A 16,750-nucleotide genomic window follows, 5' to 3' on the forward strand; every position below is an offset into this window, starting at 1 on the left:
TGGCTGTTCTTCCAAGATAGCTTTGTTTTTTCTTCTGACAGTCCATAATATAGTCAACATTCTTCACCAACACCATAATTCAAAGGGATCAATTCTTCTCCAGTCTTCCTTATTCACTGTCCAACTTTTGCATACATATAAGGCAATTGAAAATTCAAATAATAGCTATTGCAAAAGAATGTAGAGAGCCAAATGAACCGTCTTATGCAGCATAAGGTTTGCATTGTAAGCCAATTGCTGTCGAGTTGATTCTGACTCATGACAAGATCCTATGTGTCAGAGTAGAATTGTGCTCCGTGGGGTTTACAATGGTTGGGCTTCTGAGGCAGGCCTTTCTTCTTCTTCTTCTGAGACACCTCTGGGTGGATTCAAGTCTTCGAACTTTTGATTAGCAGTCGAGGGTGCTATGTAATCAGTAGGTATTACAACCTCTATGAACTAACATGGTCTATGAACTAACACGATGCCACTGAAAAATACAACTGCACCTTAAGCATTAGGAACATAGCTTATTCTCCCTCTTTCTCAGTCTATCAGTGGCTTAAAATGTACTGTGCTTTGACATAACTCACCCTGAAAATTAGCAATGGCAATGACCTCGTATGAACATTTCAAGGCATCCACAGGACAGCAGGTGTGCAGAAAGGCAAGTGTACATGTCCATGCAAAAAGGAAGTGGTATGATAAACTTGATTGCTAAAATCCAACAACTAAACAAATTTAACAGAACTTATTCCAGTATATTATGTTGAAAATACAATTGCTGTCCATGACTCAGTTGATATCATATGTAATCAAGCAATCAAACTAATTTGAAAGAGTTTATAGACTCTCTAATGAGAAATTATTAGAATCTTAAAATTCTTGCACTTTGGTAGCATGAAAGAGTAATAACGAATATTCAAAATGTATAGAAAAGTTATGAGTCAGAATCGAATCGACGGCAGTGGGTTTTTTTTTATAGAAAAGTTGGAATAAGAAATTGTTGACAGTGGATCTTGTTCATATCACTGGTGTCTCTGAAATTACTCTCACACCTTTCCTTGAGCTTTGATTGACCATGTATGATCCCATTCCTCTTCCTGCACTTTAAGAGAGTAAGTGGTTAACATGAGATAATCTTTATAATAAAAGATTTCTTAGGAACCATTTTTGTAAACAATCATGAGGACATAAACAAAAAAAATCATAAAAACATTAAGTTATTTGGATCTAACCCCAAAATCCATTGCCACTGAGTCAATTTCAACTCATAGCAACCCTATAGGACAGAGTAGAACTGTCCCATAGGTTTTCCAATGCTGTAAATCTTTACAGAAGCAGCCCGCCACATCTTTCTCCCATGGAACAGCTAGTAGGTTTGAACTGCTGACCTTTCAGTTAGTGGCTAAGAGCTTTAACCACTAAGCCACCAGGGCACCTCCTTGTTTGGATACAACCTATGAAATATATATAAACCAAAACCAAACCTGTTGCCAGTGAGTCTATTCCGACTCATAGCAACCGTATAGGACCAAATAGAACTGTTCCATAGGGTTTCCAAAGAGCAGTTGGTGGACCTGAACTGCTGACTTTCCAATTAGCAGCCAAGCTCTCTTAACCACTGAGCTACCAGGGTCATATGGAAACCCTGGTGGTGTAGTGGTTAAGAGCTATGGCTGCTAACCAAAAGGTTGGCAGTTCGAATCCACCAGGTGCTCCTTGGAAACTGTATGGGCCAGTTCTACTCTGTCCTATAGGGTCACTATGAGCCAGAATCGACTTGAAGGCAATGGGTTTGGTTTTTGTACATATATGTGTATGTATATATATACATATTATATATAATTCCCAAAGAAACGAATCAATGAAAGTTAATTAAGCATAGTCTGCACAGATGAGCAAATCTGCCCATCTCAGACATGAGTGATAGATGGAAATAGACAAAGGGAATATATCACATTCCAAACAACCAAAGGGTTCCCTTGAGCTTGAGGAATAATTAATGAGATTCACGAATATGGACAAAAATAAGCCTATCTTCAGATTAATAATTTTAGAACAAATTTTCCTCTTCCCCAACTGTTTTTTCTCATGACAAATTTCAGACACAGGCGAACATTTGTTTCATATTTTATTGAATTTCATTTATATTAAATTAAAAATATATTTCTGACAGATTCATGTAACAAAAAGGCAGAACAGTTTTCAAATTGTTCAGCTGGGGTGATCAGTACGGAATGAGACAAAGCAGGTCGCATTCTACAATTGCCTTATACAAGTACAATTCTGTCCCAGGAGCCAAAAGAGGATCCTTGAGAACTAACTGAAAAAGAATTACACAGATTTAAAATACTGTTTCTCCCTCATTCTCAAATAACAACAGAAATTGGGGGAAGGAGAGGAGAGTGAGGGGAAGGGTAGGAGGACAAGAAAAGAAGAATAAGGGGAATTATACTAAAAATATATGTAACATTAAAAAAGTTAGTATGTGTTAAGTGCATGATCCTTCATAGATAAAATAGAAAAAAAAAAACTAAAATAACATTACACCACACACAATTGGCATATCCTATTGTGTAAGCGAGTGCAGAGGTTGAACACGTCACAGTAGTGCCGAACACAGAATCACAAGTAATGTCAAAATGGTAACTCCCAAGCAAAAAGAAACAATCACGAGCCAATTACTTATATACAAATCAACCCTAAAGACAATTATCTTCCAAATAAAGATGTCCACAAAAGAAAATCAAAACAACAGTATCCTTATTTACAAATGCAACTAGCCATGTCTTTAACAAGCTATAAAAATACTATTCACATTTTCAAACATACAGTAGTATTTTTATTTCAAAAAGGCAGCTAACTTTGAACACTGGAATTTAAATGAAACATTGATGGCTTACCAGCAAGAGAGTTTTGCACCCCTGTCCTTTGAAGATACTTCACAAGAGCCAGGGCTTGTTTCTGTTTACCAGTTGAGAACATGAGGAAATGAATCCATATGTATATAATACCTTAAGCCTCTGCCTTTTCAGCAGAGTGTCTCCCTATAACATCTGAACTGGTCTTCGTAAACTACTTTCCTATGTGTATGAGATGAGTATTTGAGAGAACGTTTAATATGACTGACTGTCTGTGTGTGCGTTTGTACTGTCTTGCAGGTTGATCTCATTTTCATTTGCTCTTGTTATAATGGAGCTCAAGAAAGAGACGAACGATGTGAAAATGCAGTTTCAACAGGCAGCAATATAAGCCTCTAGTGCTTGCAACATGAGATGTAGACACACCAGCCAGTGAGATGTGCATTCAAAGTTAGCTGCCCTCACACAGCTGCTCAGTTTAATAATCGACCCATTTAATAGCAGTACCAGTTTATGCTACATGTTTCAAAGTACCTTACTTTAAAAGAACAGCTTACATATCTACATTTAGAAAATAACTTTTGTGGGTAATTACTGTAGTGATTCCCAAAGGGTTCTTGGAGTGCTATGGTTGTAGTCCCCTCATTCCCCCCTCCCAGCCCCTGAGAGATCCAGAAATATACAGGAAAATGGTTCTCACAGTAAGGGAAAAGGTACAATCCCTTCATTAACTGAAAAAATCTGGAAATGATGCTCGAAAACCAAGTATATGTCAGTGTATAGGAGGTATGATTTGTTTTCCTTCAAAAGGACTACAGGCCTGGGGGACACATCTACACATTATGGATAAAAATAGCAGTAAAGGCAAAGTGGTTTGGACAAGTTAAACTATTGCCTACAGGTATGAAACTTTGTTTTCCTATATTTGTATATCTGTACAAATACAACCACTTTTCATGACATGAGAAAAACTCATGAGAGCATTAAAAGAAAAATGTCCTTAAAAGAGCAAGAGTGGAGAAAGATTGACATCCTATTAAACGACATGGATTTTCATTACAGCAAAACTACGTTTATTTCATATTTGTTAGATGGATGAGTGATCCAAAAAAGGAATCACTGATGGTTCTCAAGGCTGAACAGCCTTCGCCTTTATAAGACTCTTCATTTTGGGAAAAAATAAAATAAAATTACAGAAGCTGTAAAATATTTGATATTAGAAACAAAACAAGATGAAAAAAGTAAGGTAATTTTCTGGCAATACTAACTTCTCTGTTGTAGGTATAGTCTTCATGGAAAGATTAAATCTAAGGCCTACCAAGGGTTATGTGCACAAATGTGAGGTTCAAGATTCACTGCAGGGTTGGCTCATCTCAAGTCCCTACAGAGAAGAACTTAGTAAGAGAATCTATCTTTACGGAAAAACATAACTTAAATATCATGAAGAATTCTCTGTGCAGTTATTTATTTGAGAAATAATTTAGGCAATGTCCACATTGCTAAGTCATTTTATGGAAAACTCAGACATTTGAGGAGAAAGGTTATTTCACAAAGTAGGATATGAAACCTCAGAGATCCACTATGGCTTAAGGAGAGGTACAGCTTCCAGAGGGCCACCTTGAACTCAGGTGGCAGAAATATGAAGAGAACAGGGATAGTTGTACCAATAAGAAAAGGGAGAAGGGTGTTATTTTTCTCTAAGGTTCAGAGAGAAATGAACTTTTCTGATTCCTAACAAGATAATCATTTACTGGCAAAGCCGACACTCAAGGAGTGTTTTGCAAGGGAAGCATGTGAATACCCCCATAAAATTGGGGCTTAGAGCCTTTTGAGCTCGTGACTAGAGAAACATTTTCTTCTGCCCAAAATATCACCTGGCCGAGATGAGGTGAGGCAGGGGTCTGAGAAAGTGACATGTCCTACATTTTGGCACCTCTACGAAATCAGTGTGACTTGAGCAGAGTGTCTGAAATTTCTACAGTATTAGAGTGACTTTCCTTTTAATGAAAAGAAGAAAGCAGCTGGTGTTAAAAGACACTTACCCATAAAATCCCAAGGGTTCCTGGCGTGACACAACATATACAACAGGCTTCATGTTTGTAACTGTGGAGAGACCTAGGCTTGCGAAAGCAGCTCTGAGATCAGAAAAATTGTAATAATTCTACCCAGAATTAAAAAAGCTGGCCCCAGTGTAATATCAGTAATATTAAGGTCTTCACTGATCCTGACCGTTTAAAATCAAGCCTGATCCACATACGTCTAACATCATTGATTCTTCAGCCAATGCTAGCCAGGAGACACCAGTTTACATTTTTGTATCTGCATGGGTATGTACAAGGCTGCCCTTCAAAGTGATCCACACCGAAGTTCACATACACAAAGAGAGGGACAGCAGGATTCCCTGACCATAGCAGAAACAGAAGTTAATGAGTCTGGCTTTTTAATAACTAGAAGTGTGTACACTCGGATATCTCATTTGCCCCATTACAACTCATCAGTCTATTAAGCGGAGTCCAAGATAATAGGAACACAGCAGTTTGAAGTGCTTGGTTTAGCATTTATTTATCAGAATGTTGTTTACCAATTCCCTGTTTTTGTTTTAGGAGGTGGAAGAGGATCATGGAAAAAGAAATGAGATGTCACAAATTAAATGTATTTTGTTTGCTTACTAAATGGCACCACTCATTTGTTTGTCTCTGCATAATACAACATTGACATTTCCTGTGCTCTACTTTGAAGACCTCTTACTTGAAGTCATAGGTAACATAACAGACTGTTAAACTCTACAAAGTGGTGTTTACAAACAAATTAAAAAAAAAATCTCTTTACATTAATGCATTTTAAAGATTATAAAGGAAAAGAGAATGAGAAAAAAAAATTAATTGAAATACTTAAAATCAAGTTTTCAAAAGTGGAACCAGCTCATTGCATGCCTTTTTAAAGCTAAACCTAACAGAGAACAACTTTAAATGGCAAACTTATTTTTTTTGACTATGCAAAAACCCATCCTACTTTTTTATACCCTGCATTTTATTTTGTTACATTATATTTTGTTGTTAGCATTCTATTTCGATTTACTTAACAATATTAAAATCACTTAACGTCTGATAACTTAACTAGATCTACTTCTTACAGCATTATCATGGTTCTGCCCAGTTATGAACATGCTTTCATGATCACCTTCCCTATTGCCTTATGAACTACATATACTAGTTAAATAATCAACAATTACAAATGGATGAATAATTCAAGTTTCAAAATAAAGGTTAGATAGCTCTAGAAAAACTTGTATTTACATCTTTCCCTGTCTGGCTTAAATTTTTTTTTTTTCTTTTCACTTTTGACACTTCAAGAAGCAGGTTGATAGCCCCTCGAATTTCATCTAGCAGCCGAACATCAGGGTCCCTTTGTGCATTTCTCCTCAGCATTGGAAATGTGCACATACTTCATGCCATGTCTTTCCTTTAGAAGGTATTACTACACACACTAAAACACTCAGAAGGACACTGTTTCTTCTCTCAAGTTTCAGAAGCTCAATCATTCTTCCTCATCTGCTAAGAAAGAATTTCTTGTTTTTATTTTGTATATTTTTTGATATAGTTTGAGTTTAGCATAGCTTTTCCTGCTATTTTCAAGACTGTTACTGGAAAAGAAACTGTCGTTCTAACCTGTGCCGTCAAAATTATCTGGGGACGCAAGAAATGTTCAGTAGTCCAAACACCTCTTTGCGATACATGATGCTTTCTGGTTTTGGGTCTAACCTGGTTTGAGGGTATCTCTTCTCAACCATCTGAGAACTACTTCTCCAACAATCAGTTAACTATACAGCTTTTCCAGGCCAAAAAAGTGGGTTCCCCAAGATGGAACAATTTTAGTACATCAAAGATGTGTAACTGCCCGTGTGAATTTACTCATGTGAATTGCTCACTACAGATTAGTAAGTAAGCACAATAAATCTGTGCTCACTTGCTTACTGGGTCATCTGCCACTGTCAGGGATTATACATTTGAAAAGAGTCTTTGATTCTGTAGGAAGGTGCTGTGGGGTTAGGAGAGAGACAGATGCCAGGCATACCTAGAAGCAGAAAATCTTCGATGTGGTGAAAAAATGTGAAAGTGTTCACTACAGACGATCTGGTAAGCAAGGTAAGCACCGTGTTTAGCTTGCCTATTGGGTAATCTGCCCCTAGGGAGAGCTCTGAGTTGTTAGGCTTGACTCATGGCTTAGGAAGAGACCTCTCCTAACCCTTCCAAGGTTCTTGATTGAAGACCATCATCTCCTTTTGATTTAATGGTGAAGTTAGATGCCACATAGGCCAGTTAGCCAGTGTTGCAATATTCTAGACTAGTTTGTGTTTGGATAAAAACATTGAAACTACTCTGTCAACTCCAGTAACTTGAAGAATGTTTAATTCATGTCCCAAATGAGTTCACAGGAGATCTCTTGCCAAAGAACTGATTTTATGAGAGCTACTCACAAAATACTCCCTGCAATCTGATTCCAGGAACTCATGGAGGAATTCAAATACCATTCCAAATAAATCTCCTAGACTGTAAAATTTGGAAGTCAGGGATGATACTGTATTTGTCTGGGAGTTCCCGAGATTATGCAATCCTTTGAGTAGACTCTAAATAAATATTAGTTGAATAAACAAGGGAGATGAATGAATGGATTTACTTTTTTAAAATAGGCAGAAGCTTAGCTTTTATTCCTTGATTTTTTTTTTCCTTTAAATTCTCTCTGCTTGATCAATGGATATTTTTAATCTATTTGTTTTCTTTTAGGCTATAGACTCTAATTTGATCCCAATACTTTAACATTAGAAATATTTTTTAAAAATCCAAACAACGTGGGGCAGAATTACCTAGAAAAGAGAGACTTATACCTAATTTTCCTGATTACTGACATGAGGCTCCCTTTTTCTGCAGACTCATCCCTGCCATTGGTGCCCATCACTTAATTTTATCTCTGTAGGTATTATTTTATAATGATACATAATAAAGTTGGTCTCGAACCAGGATGGTATATTTGAAAAAAGTGAATTATACAAAGCATCAAAAGATTAGTATGTTGAATTTTAAAATAATTGCATGAGAGGTTTCTTCATGTTTATTTACAAATTTAGACCCAAGGATCTATCTATGAGCTGTGAATATTTGTATTTCTCTTTTTATTGTACCAATTTATGTGCAAAGGGTTATCTTCTTAATAGAAACAGAGTCCTCATACCACAAATCCCGTGGAATCCAATCCAATTCTTACTTGCATGCTTCATGTGGAATATACAAACTGGACAACTTTCCTTGAGTAGCAAATGTGATATCACATGTAGATAATGCGCTGGCCCTTTCCTCACAATCCCTGGATACTGTTCGAAAGTCCTAATTTGCTTGGTTTGGCATTTCGCAGTCTTTCTTTATTATAGCTCTTTTTGAAAATGTACTTAAATTAGTTAATTTGCTGGTAGTTTCCATATTGCTTCATTCAAAATCCAAAAGGGAGTTCAGAAAGAGAACAAATAAAATTATAGTCTAAAAGTGCAAACTACATTTCTGAGTATCTGCCAGGTAGACATACCCAATCCAGTGTGTTCCTTCTGGCTCAATGGATTCCCCACTGGACCACCTGAAAGTGTCAGTAGTTTTCATGAACCACACAGAGCTGTCTCTTAGCTTCCCTTCAACTCTTAAGATTACGAACTGCCTATCAAATATGATCATTTATAAAAGAGGAAAAAATGATGAAGAGTGAAAACAATTGGGGTGGGGTACATATTCAATAGTGTAAAGGATGAAAGCTAGATTTGATGTTGCATTTGACTAATATCTTGGCCTCCCCTTCTAATTTTAAAGACTGCATGTTTATAATATTGGCTTTTTCATCATATTACAGTGTTTTTAATTTAAATCTGTCAAATTATACCAACATATAAGAAGCTTTGATATTAAAACCTTTGTGACTAGAAATTAAAGGCAAAAATATGGGAGAAACTAATATAAATGGACAGGCCAAAGCAGAAAAAAAAATTCTCCCAAACTTAGTAATTCCTTTGATGGAGAGTCAAAAAATATGAAAGGTGGGTTGGCCATTCTTACTTGCCAGGGTAGAAACTGTTGGAGAAGGAAATTGGATTCTTAATGTCAGTTGCTACCTTATATGACAGAAAAGGTTATCTTTTTGTTCTAACGGAAACTTTATAATGATTTCCAGGGATGCTGAATATGTAACATTAGTTCTTGTGGATAGGAGCAGAAACCATGGCCTTAAAAAAAAGAAAAGAAAGAAAACTAGTTGGACAGCAGGTTAAAAAAAAACAACCATTGCTGTCAAGTCGATTCTGACTCATAGTGACCCTATAGGATAGAGTAGAACTGCCCCATAGGGTTTCCAAGGAGCGGCTGGTGGATTCAAGATGCCAACCTTTTGGTTAGCAGCTGAGCTTTTAACCACTACACAACCGGGGCTCCTTGACAGCAGATAGTGTTGCCTTAAATTTGCTGGTCCTTCCATAGCTGTAGCATCCTCCTGACAAACCCATGCAGTGAATGAAGAAGCAGTGTGGTTCCTCTTGTCTTTCTCTTCCAGTCTTTCCTTCTAAAGTTCAAGTTAGATAAGCACATAACAACCATTGCATCTTTATACCTTCCATTGGGAAGTGTCAAAACTACTGGCCTTGGAAGTAGAAGGAAGACCACAAGAGAAAGGCAGGGGGTAGGGAAATTGGAGTGGCATGTCTCTCCTCCTTAATTAAAACCACTGCTGGGCTTACACCACAGTGTTTCGGTGTCTGTAGGGTGGGGGAGGCAGCACAGTGCCTGGCTTCAGAGAGAACTCAGAGAGGTATTCAGGATTCTCTGCCACAATAGGCCGGATTCGTCCATTCTGTTTATAAAAATATTTTGTGCTGTACTCCTGCAGGTAGTCTGGGTGCTGAAGGGTGCTCCGAGGTGGCAGGCTGTGGTTCCAATAGTCAGGGTTGTCGAAAGCTTTCTTGGCCTTCTCTGGCACCGACAGTATGTTGTTCTTCAGATATTCGGCATTCCCCAGGGCGTTGGCAAAGGTGTTGAGGTACAGTGGCTCGTTCACGTACTCATCCTCCGCCTTGGGTGGACCACTGGAAGCACTGTGGTATTCAGGATTATCCAAAGCTTGAAGGTCACCATTTTTCCTCCGAGAAACAAAAGGATTCTCCTCCACAGGGTTCAAGTATTCTGAAGGAATACAAAAATAACGTTTAACAGTTACTCTCTGGAAAACGCTAGTCAGCAATCGTTTTTTTTTTTCCTCCAGAACAATCAAAGTCATAGATTTGTTTTCAACAATTCTCACAAAAGCAATTTTGTAGATTGTTACCGTCATATGAAAAGGAGTACGTGGAACAAAATGATAGTGACAAAACAAGGCGCCAACAGGAAGGACCAGGATCAGTTCCTATCTTCTAGATTATTTTCTCTTTCTTTAAATTGCATTTCTCTCTCATACATACAGAACTAGTTGCTTAAATGTTTCTCTTTTCTAAAAGTCAGTAATTTATGTTGGAAAATATGACTAAAAAAAAATATGACTATCAGGGTTAAATAGCCTTTAAATATAGAAAAATTAGAAGTTTTATAAAAGATAGTAGAAAATCAAACGTTATAACTTAACTCCATGCCAAGATAAGTGGATGAAGGTCTAGTGCTTTTAAGTCTATGTGGTTTATTGTGAAGATCTATAAGGTAAAAAGGATCTGATACTAGATGCTCTTCAAAAAGCTTCTCCACACAGGATAGGAAACACCTGATGAAAACAACTCAGCTAATAAAATAAACCTGATACCTAAGAGGTCTCTAGTTGACTTGCTTGGCAATACCCAACCAAAATCTGTTGTCGCCAAGTCGATCCATCTCATAGCAACCCTGTAGGACTAAGTAGAACTGCCCCATAGGGTTTCCCAGGCTGTATTAGGTACAGAAACAGGCTGTCACATCTTTCTCCCTCAGAGCAGCTAGTGGTTTCGAACCGTAGACCTTTCAATTAGCAGCCATACACTTAACCACTGTGCCACCAGTGCTCCTTGCTTGACAGTACATATGCTTTAAAATTAAGTGTAATTATATTCATTTATTTCCAATAGAAGGAGCTCCGGTGGTGCAATAGTTAAGGAATCAACTGCTTACCGTAAGTTTGGCAGTTCCAATCCACTCTGTGGGGGAAAAGATCTGGTGATCTGCTCCAATAAAGATTACAGCCTAGAAAACCCTATGGGGCAGTTCTACTCTGCCTTATGGGGTCACTATGAGTCAAAAGGAAACCCTGGTGGCATAGTGGTTAAGTGCTACGGCTGCTAACCAAAACGTCAGCAGTTCGAATCTGCCAGGCTCTCCTCGGAAACTCTATGGGGCAGTTCTACTCTGTCCTATAGGGTCGCTATGAGTCGGAATTGACTCGATGGCGGTGGGTTGGATTTTTGTGAGTCAAAAATCAACATGATGGCACCTAACAACAATAATTTCCAATGGCTAAAATAATTATAAAATAGCAAACTATTAGTTTGAAACTGGGAGTCCTGGTGGTACAATGGTTAAGTGCTCAGCTGTTAACCAAAAGATTGGTGGTTAAAATGCCCCAGCTGCTCTGAGAGAGGAAAGACCGGCTATGTGCTCCCATAAAGATTGCAGCCTAGGAAATCCTATGGGGCAGTTCTACTCTATCCTATAGGGTCCCTATGAATTGAAATGGACTTGATGGCACACGACAACAACAGGGTGAAACCAGTCAAATAGTGGCTATTTCATATAGTTCAACCTAATAAATTTAGTATTGGCCTAGAATTAAAAAAATGCTGCTGCTAGTTAATGCTTTTATCCTCAGTGTTAACCTATTTCTTTTCTATAATATTCTGCATGACCTTTTTGTCCTCTAATTTACCATAGTTGAAACCCTGGTGGCATAGTGGTTAAGTGCTATGGCTGCTAAGCAAAGGGTCAGCAGTTTGAATCCACCAGGTACTCCTTGGAAACCCTATGGGGCAGTTCTACCCTGCCCTATAGGATAGCTATAAGTTAGAATCGACTCGATGGCACTGGGTTTGGTTTTGGTTTTTGGTATTTTACCATAGACACAAAAATGAGGCTTAAGCTATTCCTACTTTGGAGTTGAAGCATAGCGAGGACGTAATTTTTTGTTAAGGTTCCACCATTGTGAAACAGCCAAGGTTATTTTTCCCTGGGTATAGGCATTTTTTTTTTTTTAAACTGGATATAGTTTTTAGTGTTGTATCTAATTTAAAAGACAGTAATGAATACTTCTTATCATACACATGAATTACATTTAAGCAATTTTCAAGGGACTCTCATTTCATCCGCCCAACAATGCTGTGAAAAGGGAAGTGAAGGCCTTATTTTTTCAGCTTTAGAGACAGAAAGCTGAGACTACATGATGTATACAGGATACACTTAGAGTTATACTAGAATTTAGGTCTTTTAACTCCTGTTGGGTAATCTTGTTCTACTGTTTCATCATTTTCCCTATAAGAGTAAGGTGAACTCTTCATTCACTAGCATTTTTTTAATTTTAAGGATCTCAAATCTATTGTCATTTAGGATAAATTTATGAAAGAACTTACAAGCAGCCAGCGTTTGATATTTCTTCCCAGATTCCTGACAAAATATTGACCGCCCTTAGCCTAAACATTTTTTTGTTTGCTTGTTTTACTTTTTAAGATTGGCTAAGATTTTAGTATCTCTTAAAATAAGAACAAAAACAAAAACATTTAAAACATCTCTAAACGTTTTATTCATTAAAATTTTTAATCACTCTGTATATGATAAAAGCTGGAGAGAAGTTCAGAGTTTTCTTTTGGTCAGCCATTAAGTGCTTCCTTCTATCTAACATGTATGACAACCTGGTCACCTAGCTTTTTAAAGAAGAGTTGTGACTGAAGGCGGTTCTACTACATGTACTCTAAAATAGTTGAAGAATCATCACAGATGCTCAGACTTGCCATGGTCCAAGGGGCCAGGTCCAGAATCAGTGCAGAATTCCAGATTCAGAATAGTTAAGAAAGTTATTAATTAAAAGTATAGGATGTCTATACTAAAGTTCTACACTGTTTGAGGACTAGGCTAGAGTAAAACAATCTTCAACAGAAACTTGAGTCTCTTAATATTCAGAGATAAAATCTGGAGGTGCTCTATAGAGAGTCTATTTAGACTAACTTGCCTTTCTCTTAGAGGGCTTATCTTACGCTTTCTCAATGCAATGTACTTACCTACTGATGTGATGCCAACTCGTACAGACACTCAGTTAGAGATGAAGAAATAAACTACTTTTTGGTTGAGCAGACAATATTTCCAGAGAGGATTCTACATTCAGAGGGTCTGCCAAACCTTCTCAAAACCTACATTTGTGCCACTACTGAGATACTGTAAACACCCAACTCTTCATTACGTTTAAACTTTTACATACCTCTGCCATTGTGTGCTGTCAAGTCAATTCTGACTCCCAGCAACCTTATAGCACAGAGCAGAACTGCCCCATGGGATTTCTAGGCTATAATCTTTACAGGAGCAGATTGCTAGATCTTTTCTCCCATAGAGCCATTGGTGGGTTCGAACTACTGACCTTTCCATTAGCAGCCAAGTGCTTAACCATTGTGCAACTGGGCTCCCAGCTTACATACATCTAGACAGATATATCTTAATAGGTTACTTGTATATGTAATTCTAAAAACAAAACAAACCCCATTGCCATCAAGTGGGTTCTGACTCATAACGACCTACAGGACAAAGTAGAACTGCCTCACAGGGTTTCCAAGGAGCGGCTGGTGTATTAGAACTGCCAGCCTTTTGATTAGCAACCTGAACTCTTAACCACTATAAACTATATAGTGGTCCCTAAATTACATTTTATAAAAGCAAATATAACCGAACATAAAATGACATAATGGCCCTTTTAAAATGTCTTCAAATATAGTTTACTATTGACACCAAAGACTCTGAGAGACATGACCATTCTTTAATAACACTTAAACATCAACCTTCTTTGTTTTATGATGCTGTTAACATAGAAGGAACGAGATTTTCTTTCAAAATTAAAACATTGAGTGTTTAACACTTCTACGATGAATCACTGCTGTACTTTGTAGAACCACAAACCGTTAATATTTTCAAGACTTGATGTTATACATAGACGTATATACATACATTCAGAGGTCAGAATTTTAACTCTTGAAATGTGTCATACAAGAAATCATAATTTTCCAGAACAAACTAGGTCATGTAAATGACACCATTTTAATGGATCAATCAAATCATTGTTGGTACCATCAAAAGTCTTGGACACTTTTGCAAACAAAGCCAGGTTTTATAATCTCCACAATAAGTCCAATAAGGCAATGATCCTGAGATCTTCTGATATGCTACCTCATTCAAATATTACAGTAAAAATATGTCTAGATCAGCCTTCTCAAACTACATATAAATCACCTCGGAGTCTTATTAAAATTAAGATTCTGATTCAGGTCGGGTCTGAGACTCTGATTTTTAAGAGGCCCCTAGATGATGAGAATGCTGCTGATTTGGGAATGATACTTTCTTTGAATAGCCCTGGTGGTGTAGTGGTTAAGTGCTACGGCTGCTAACCAAAAAGATCAGTAGAACCAATCCACCAGGCACTCCTTAGAAACTCCATGGGACAGTTTACTCTGTCCTATAGGGTTGCTATGAGTCGGAATTACCTCAGTGGCAAAGGGTTTGGTTTTTGGCCTTTTCTGTGTCATAGACATTACGAGGTCCAACTGTTTGGCCATTTCCTTTTACACTTGGCTAATTTTGATGAAAGTCAATGTTGCATGGCAATCAGTTCTTAATCTGATTGTACCTTGTTTGGGTTTGTCTCGCATAGGAGTCATGTAGCCTTCTTCATCCAGCTCTCCTCGTGGGCTCCGTTCTGGGGCAAACACCGTAGGGTCAGCACTGTACCTCTGGGTGCTGCTGTCCTCTTGGACATGGGGTGCCACTGGCTTACGCAGAGTACCATTACAGCAAGAGTCATCGAAAATCTCGGCTGTAGCACCCTGAGTCACTGGAGCTTCTGGGATCGTGCTGGTCGTGGCTCTGTATGGCACAGACATGCCTTGTTCTGGAGCCAAGCCCCCATCTCGGTATACGAACTGGTTCTGTAAATAGTGGAAACACATTTGGAGAGAAGTTGTTGTTAGGAACAAATTTAAAAGATAAATATTAATAATCCAAGAAATGTTAAAGCTTGTCTTTCAGAGAAAAGTCATAATTTTTATTGGTTGTTTTCTTTCAGTGTCTAATGAATTGAGATATAGACTAGAAACACCTAATTTTTCCTGAAGGGCAAATCACAGGAATATAATTTGGAGATATATATATATATATATAAAATTTCATTTTACTAACAAGCTAAAATATGGGCTAATGAAAAGTATTCATGTCCTTTTTCAACAATTGCCTATTTGTGACATAAAATTTGAAGTGAATTTTCATGACAAATGGCAGTGTCATTAGTTGTGGCGAGTTGGCATTAAGAACAGAAGTGGCGTGACACACTTTGAATGTTGATATTTCCTTATTGACTTCTATTCTGTGGTTAGTATGATTTTGAATCTCTAGTACCTACCTAGAGAATCATCACTGAGATTTTTTCCACCACAGGACATATAATCATGGAACTAAAGATAACTCCACAGCCAGGAGCATAATTTAGGAGCTTGGTTAGATAAAAATTGAAAGCTACTGTTGAAGCACGCTATCTCAATTATGGATTATCTACGGAGATAAAACACATCTACAAAGGCAGCTACACAATGTAAAACAAATTCTTAACTCACTGTTGGCAAAGGCAAAATGAGGAAATTATGGGGAGATGAGAGACAGGAAACACGAAAGCGAAGACCAAAACTACTAAAGATGAATGTTGATTGTGAAATACTTACTCCTGACATAGGGGTGTAGGCAGGAGGAGGGCTGTGTCCAATTTCACTCTAATAGGAAAGAAAAATGGAATGATGGATATAATAAGAGGTCACATGAATGAACCAAAAAGAAAAAGAAAGAAAGAAAAGAAAAGCCACATGAGTTGTATGAAGCAAAGGGGAAAACATGCACAACAGTGAAGTTTGCTAAAACAGTAAAATTTTATGCACTCTGACTACAAGAGACTTTATATGTTTTAGGAAAATTAAAAATTTTGATGCAATCCCTGCAAAGGAAAATGACATAGAAAAAGTAAAACTGTTCAATGAATTAGAAAAAATAAGCCGGCAATAAACATTCTTCTGATTACCCCTTAGAGAAAGGAAGGAACAAGTCATAAAAAATTAACTACAGTTGGAAATGAAGAAACCTTTCCTTATGTATACCCAAATGACTGAAATGGTCATATATCCCAGTATTATCTTTGCTCTGTAAAAAGAAACTTACCTGGAAGGAGGTAGAAATGGATTTTAATTTGGCTGAAATAACTTTTACTGTCAAGCCACATTTATTTTTGACCGTTTCAGCAAAGGCTCAACTTCTTAGCCTCTTTTTAGAAAGGTATATGCTATGTTTCTCTTCAGTCTTACTTTTTTTTTTTTTTCCAAATTAAGAGATAGCAGGAAATCTGGGAAAATCAGTTTCTTTTGTGGAAACATGCTTTACACTGCATTCATGTATTTCGAATCAGACAAACCAGGTTTTAGTTTAATTAAAAAAAAAAAAGATTTATCTGTATTCTTATAGCATAATACTCCAGTCTATGGGCTAAGTTAAAGTAGCTTTAAAAATGTGATAAAATATTATAGACAATGTTCCTTAGAGTAAGGAGAGAGGCTTATATGAATATCAGCCCTGTTTCTTAATACAAATATGAATACTGATTCATTAAACACATTTCTTGAGCACCTATTATTGCCA

The 16,750-nt window shown here is 37.3% G+C and overlaps 1 protein-coding gene across 3 annotated transcripts in view; it reads right to left on the bottom strand.

The window, feature by feature from the left end:
- Positions 1-2,159: 2,159 nt before the first annotated feature.
- ERBB4 (erb-b2 receptor tyrosine kinase 4) overlaps positions 2,160-16,750 on the bottom strand; it is a 1,265,080-nt gene continuing 1,250,489 nt past the window's right edge. For 2 of the 3 annotated variants that reach the window (XM_049888934.1, XM_049888940.1), the window contains 3 exons: positions 15,790-15,837; positions 14,706-15,003; positions 2,160-10,054 (listed from right to left, as the gene is read on the bottom strand). In XM_049888934.1, coding sequence (XP_049744891.1) covers positions 9,609-10,054; positions 14,706-15,003; positions 15,790-15,837 — 792 coding nt within the window. In that variant the 3' untranslated portion in view covers positions 2,160-9,608. The remainder of the gene's footprint in view (positions 10,055-14,705; positions 15,004-15,789; positions 15,838-16,750) is intronic. The other variant, XM_049888936.1, reaches the window with a different exon arrangement.

Source organism: Elephas maximus, chromosome 6, assembly GCF_024166365.1.
Source record: "Elephas maximus indicus isolate mEleMax1 chromosome 6, mEleMax1 primary haplotype, whole genome shotgun sequence".
NCBI classification, from domain to species: Eukaryota; Metazoa; Chordata; class Mammalia; order Proboscidea; family Elephantidae; genus Elephas; species Elephas maximus.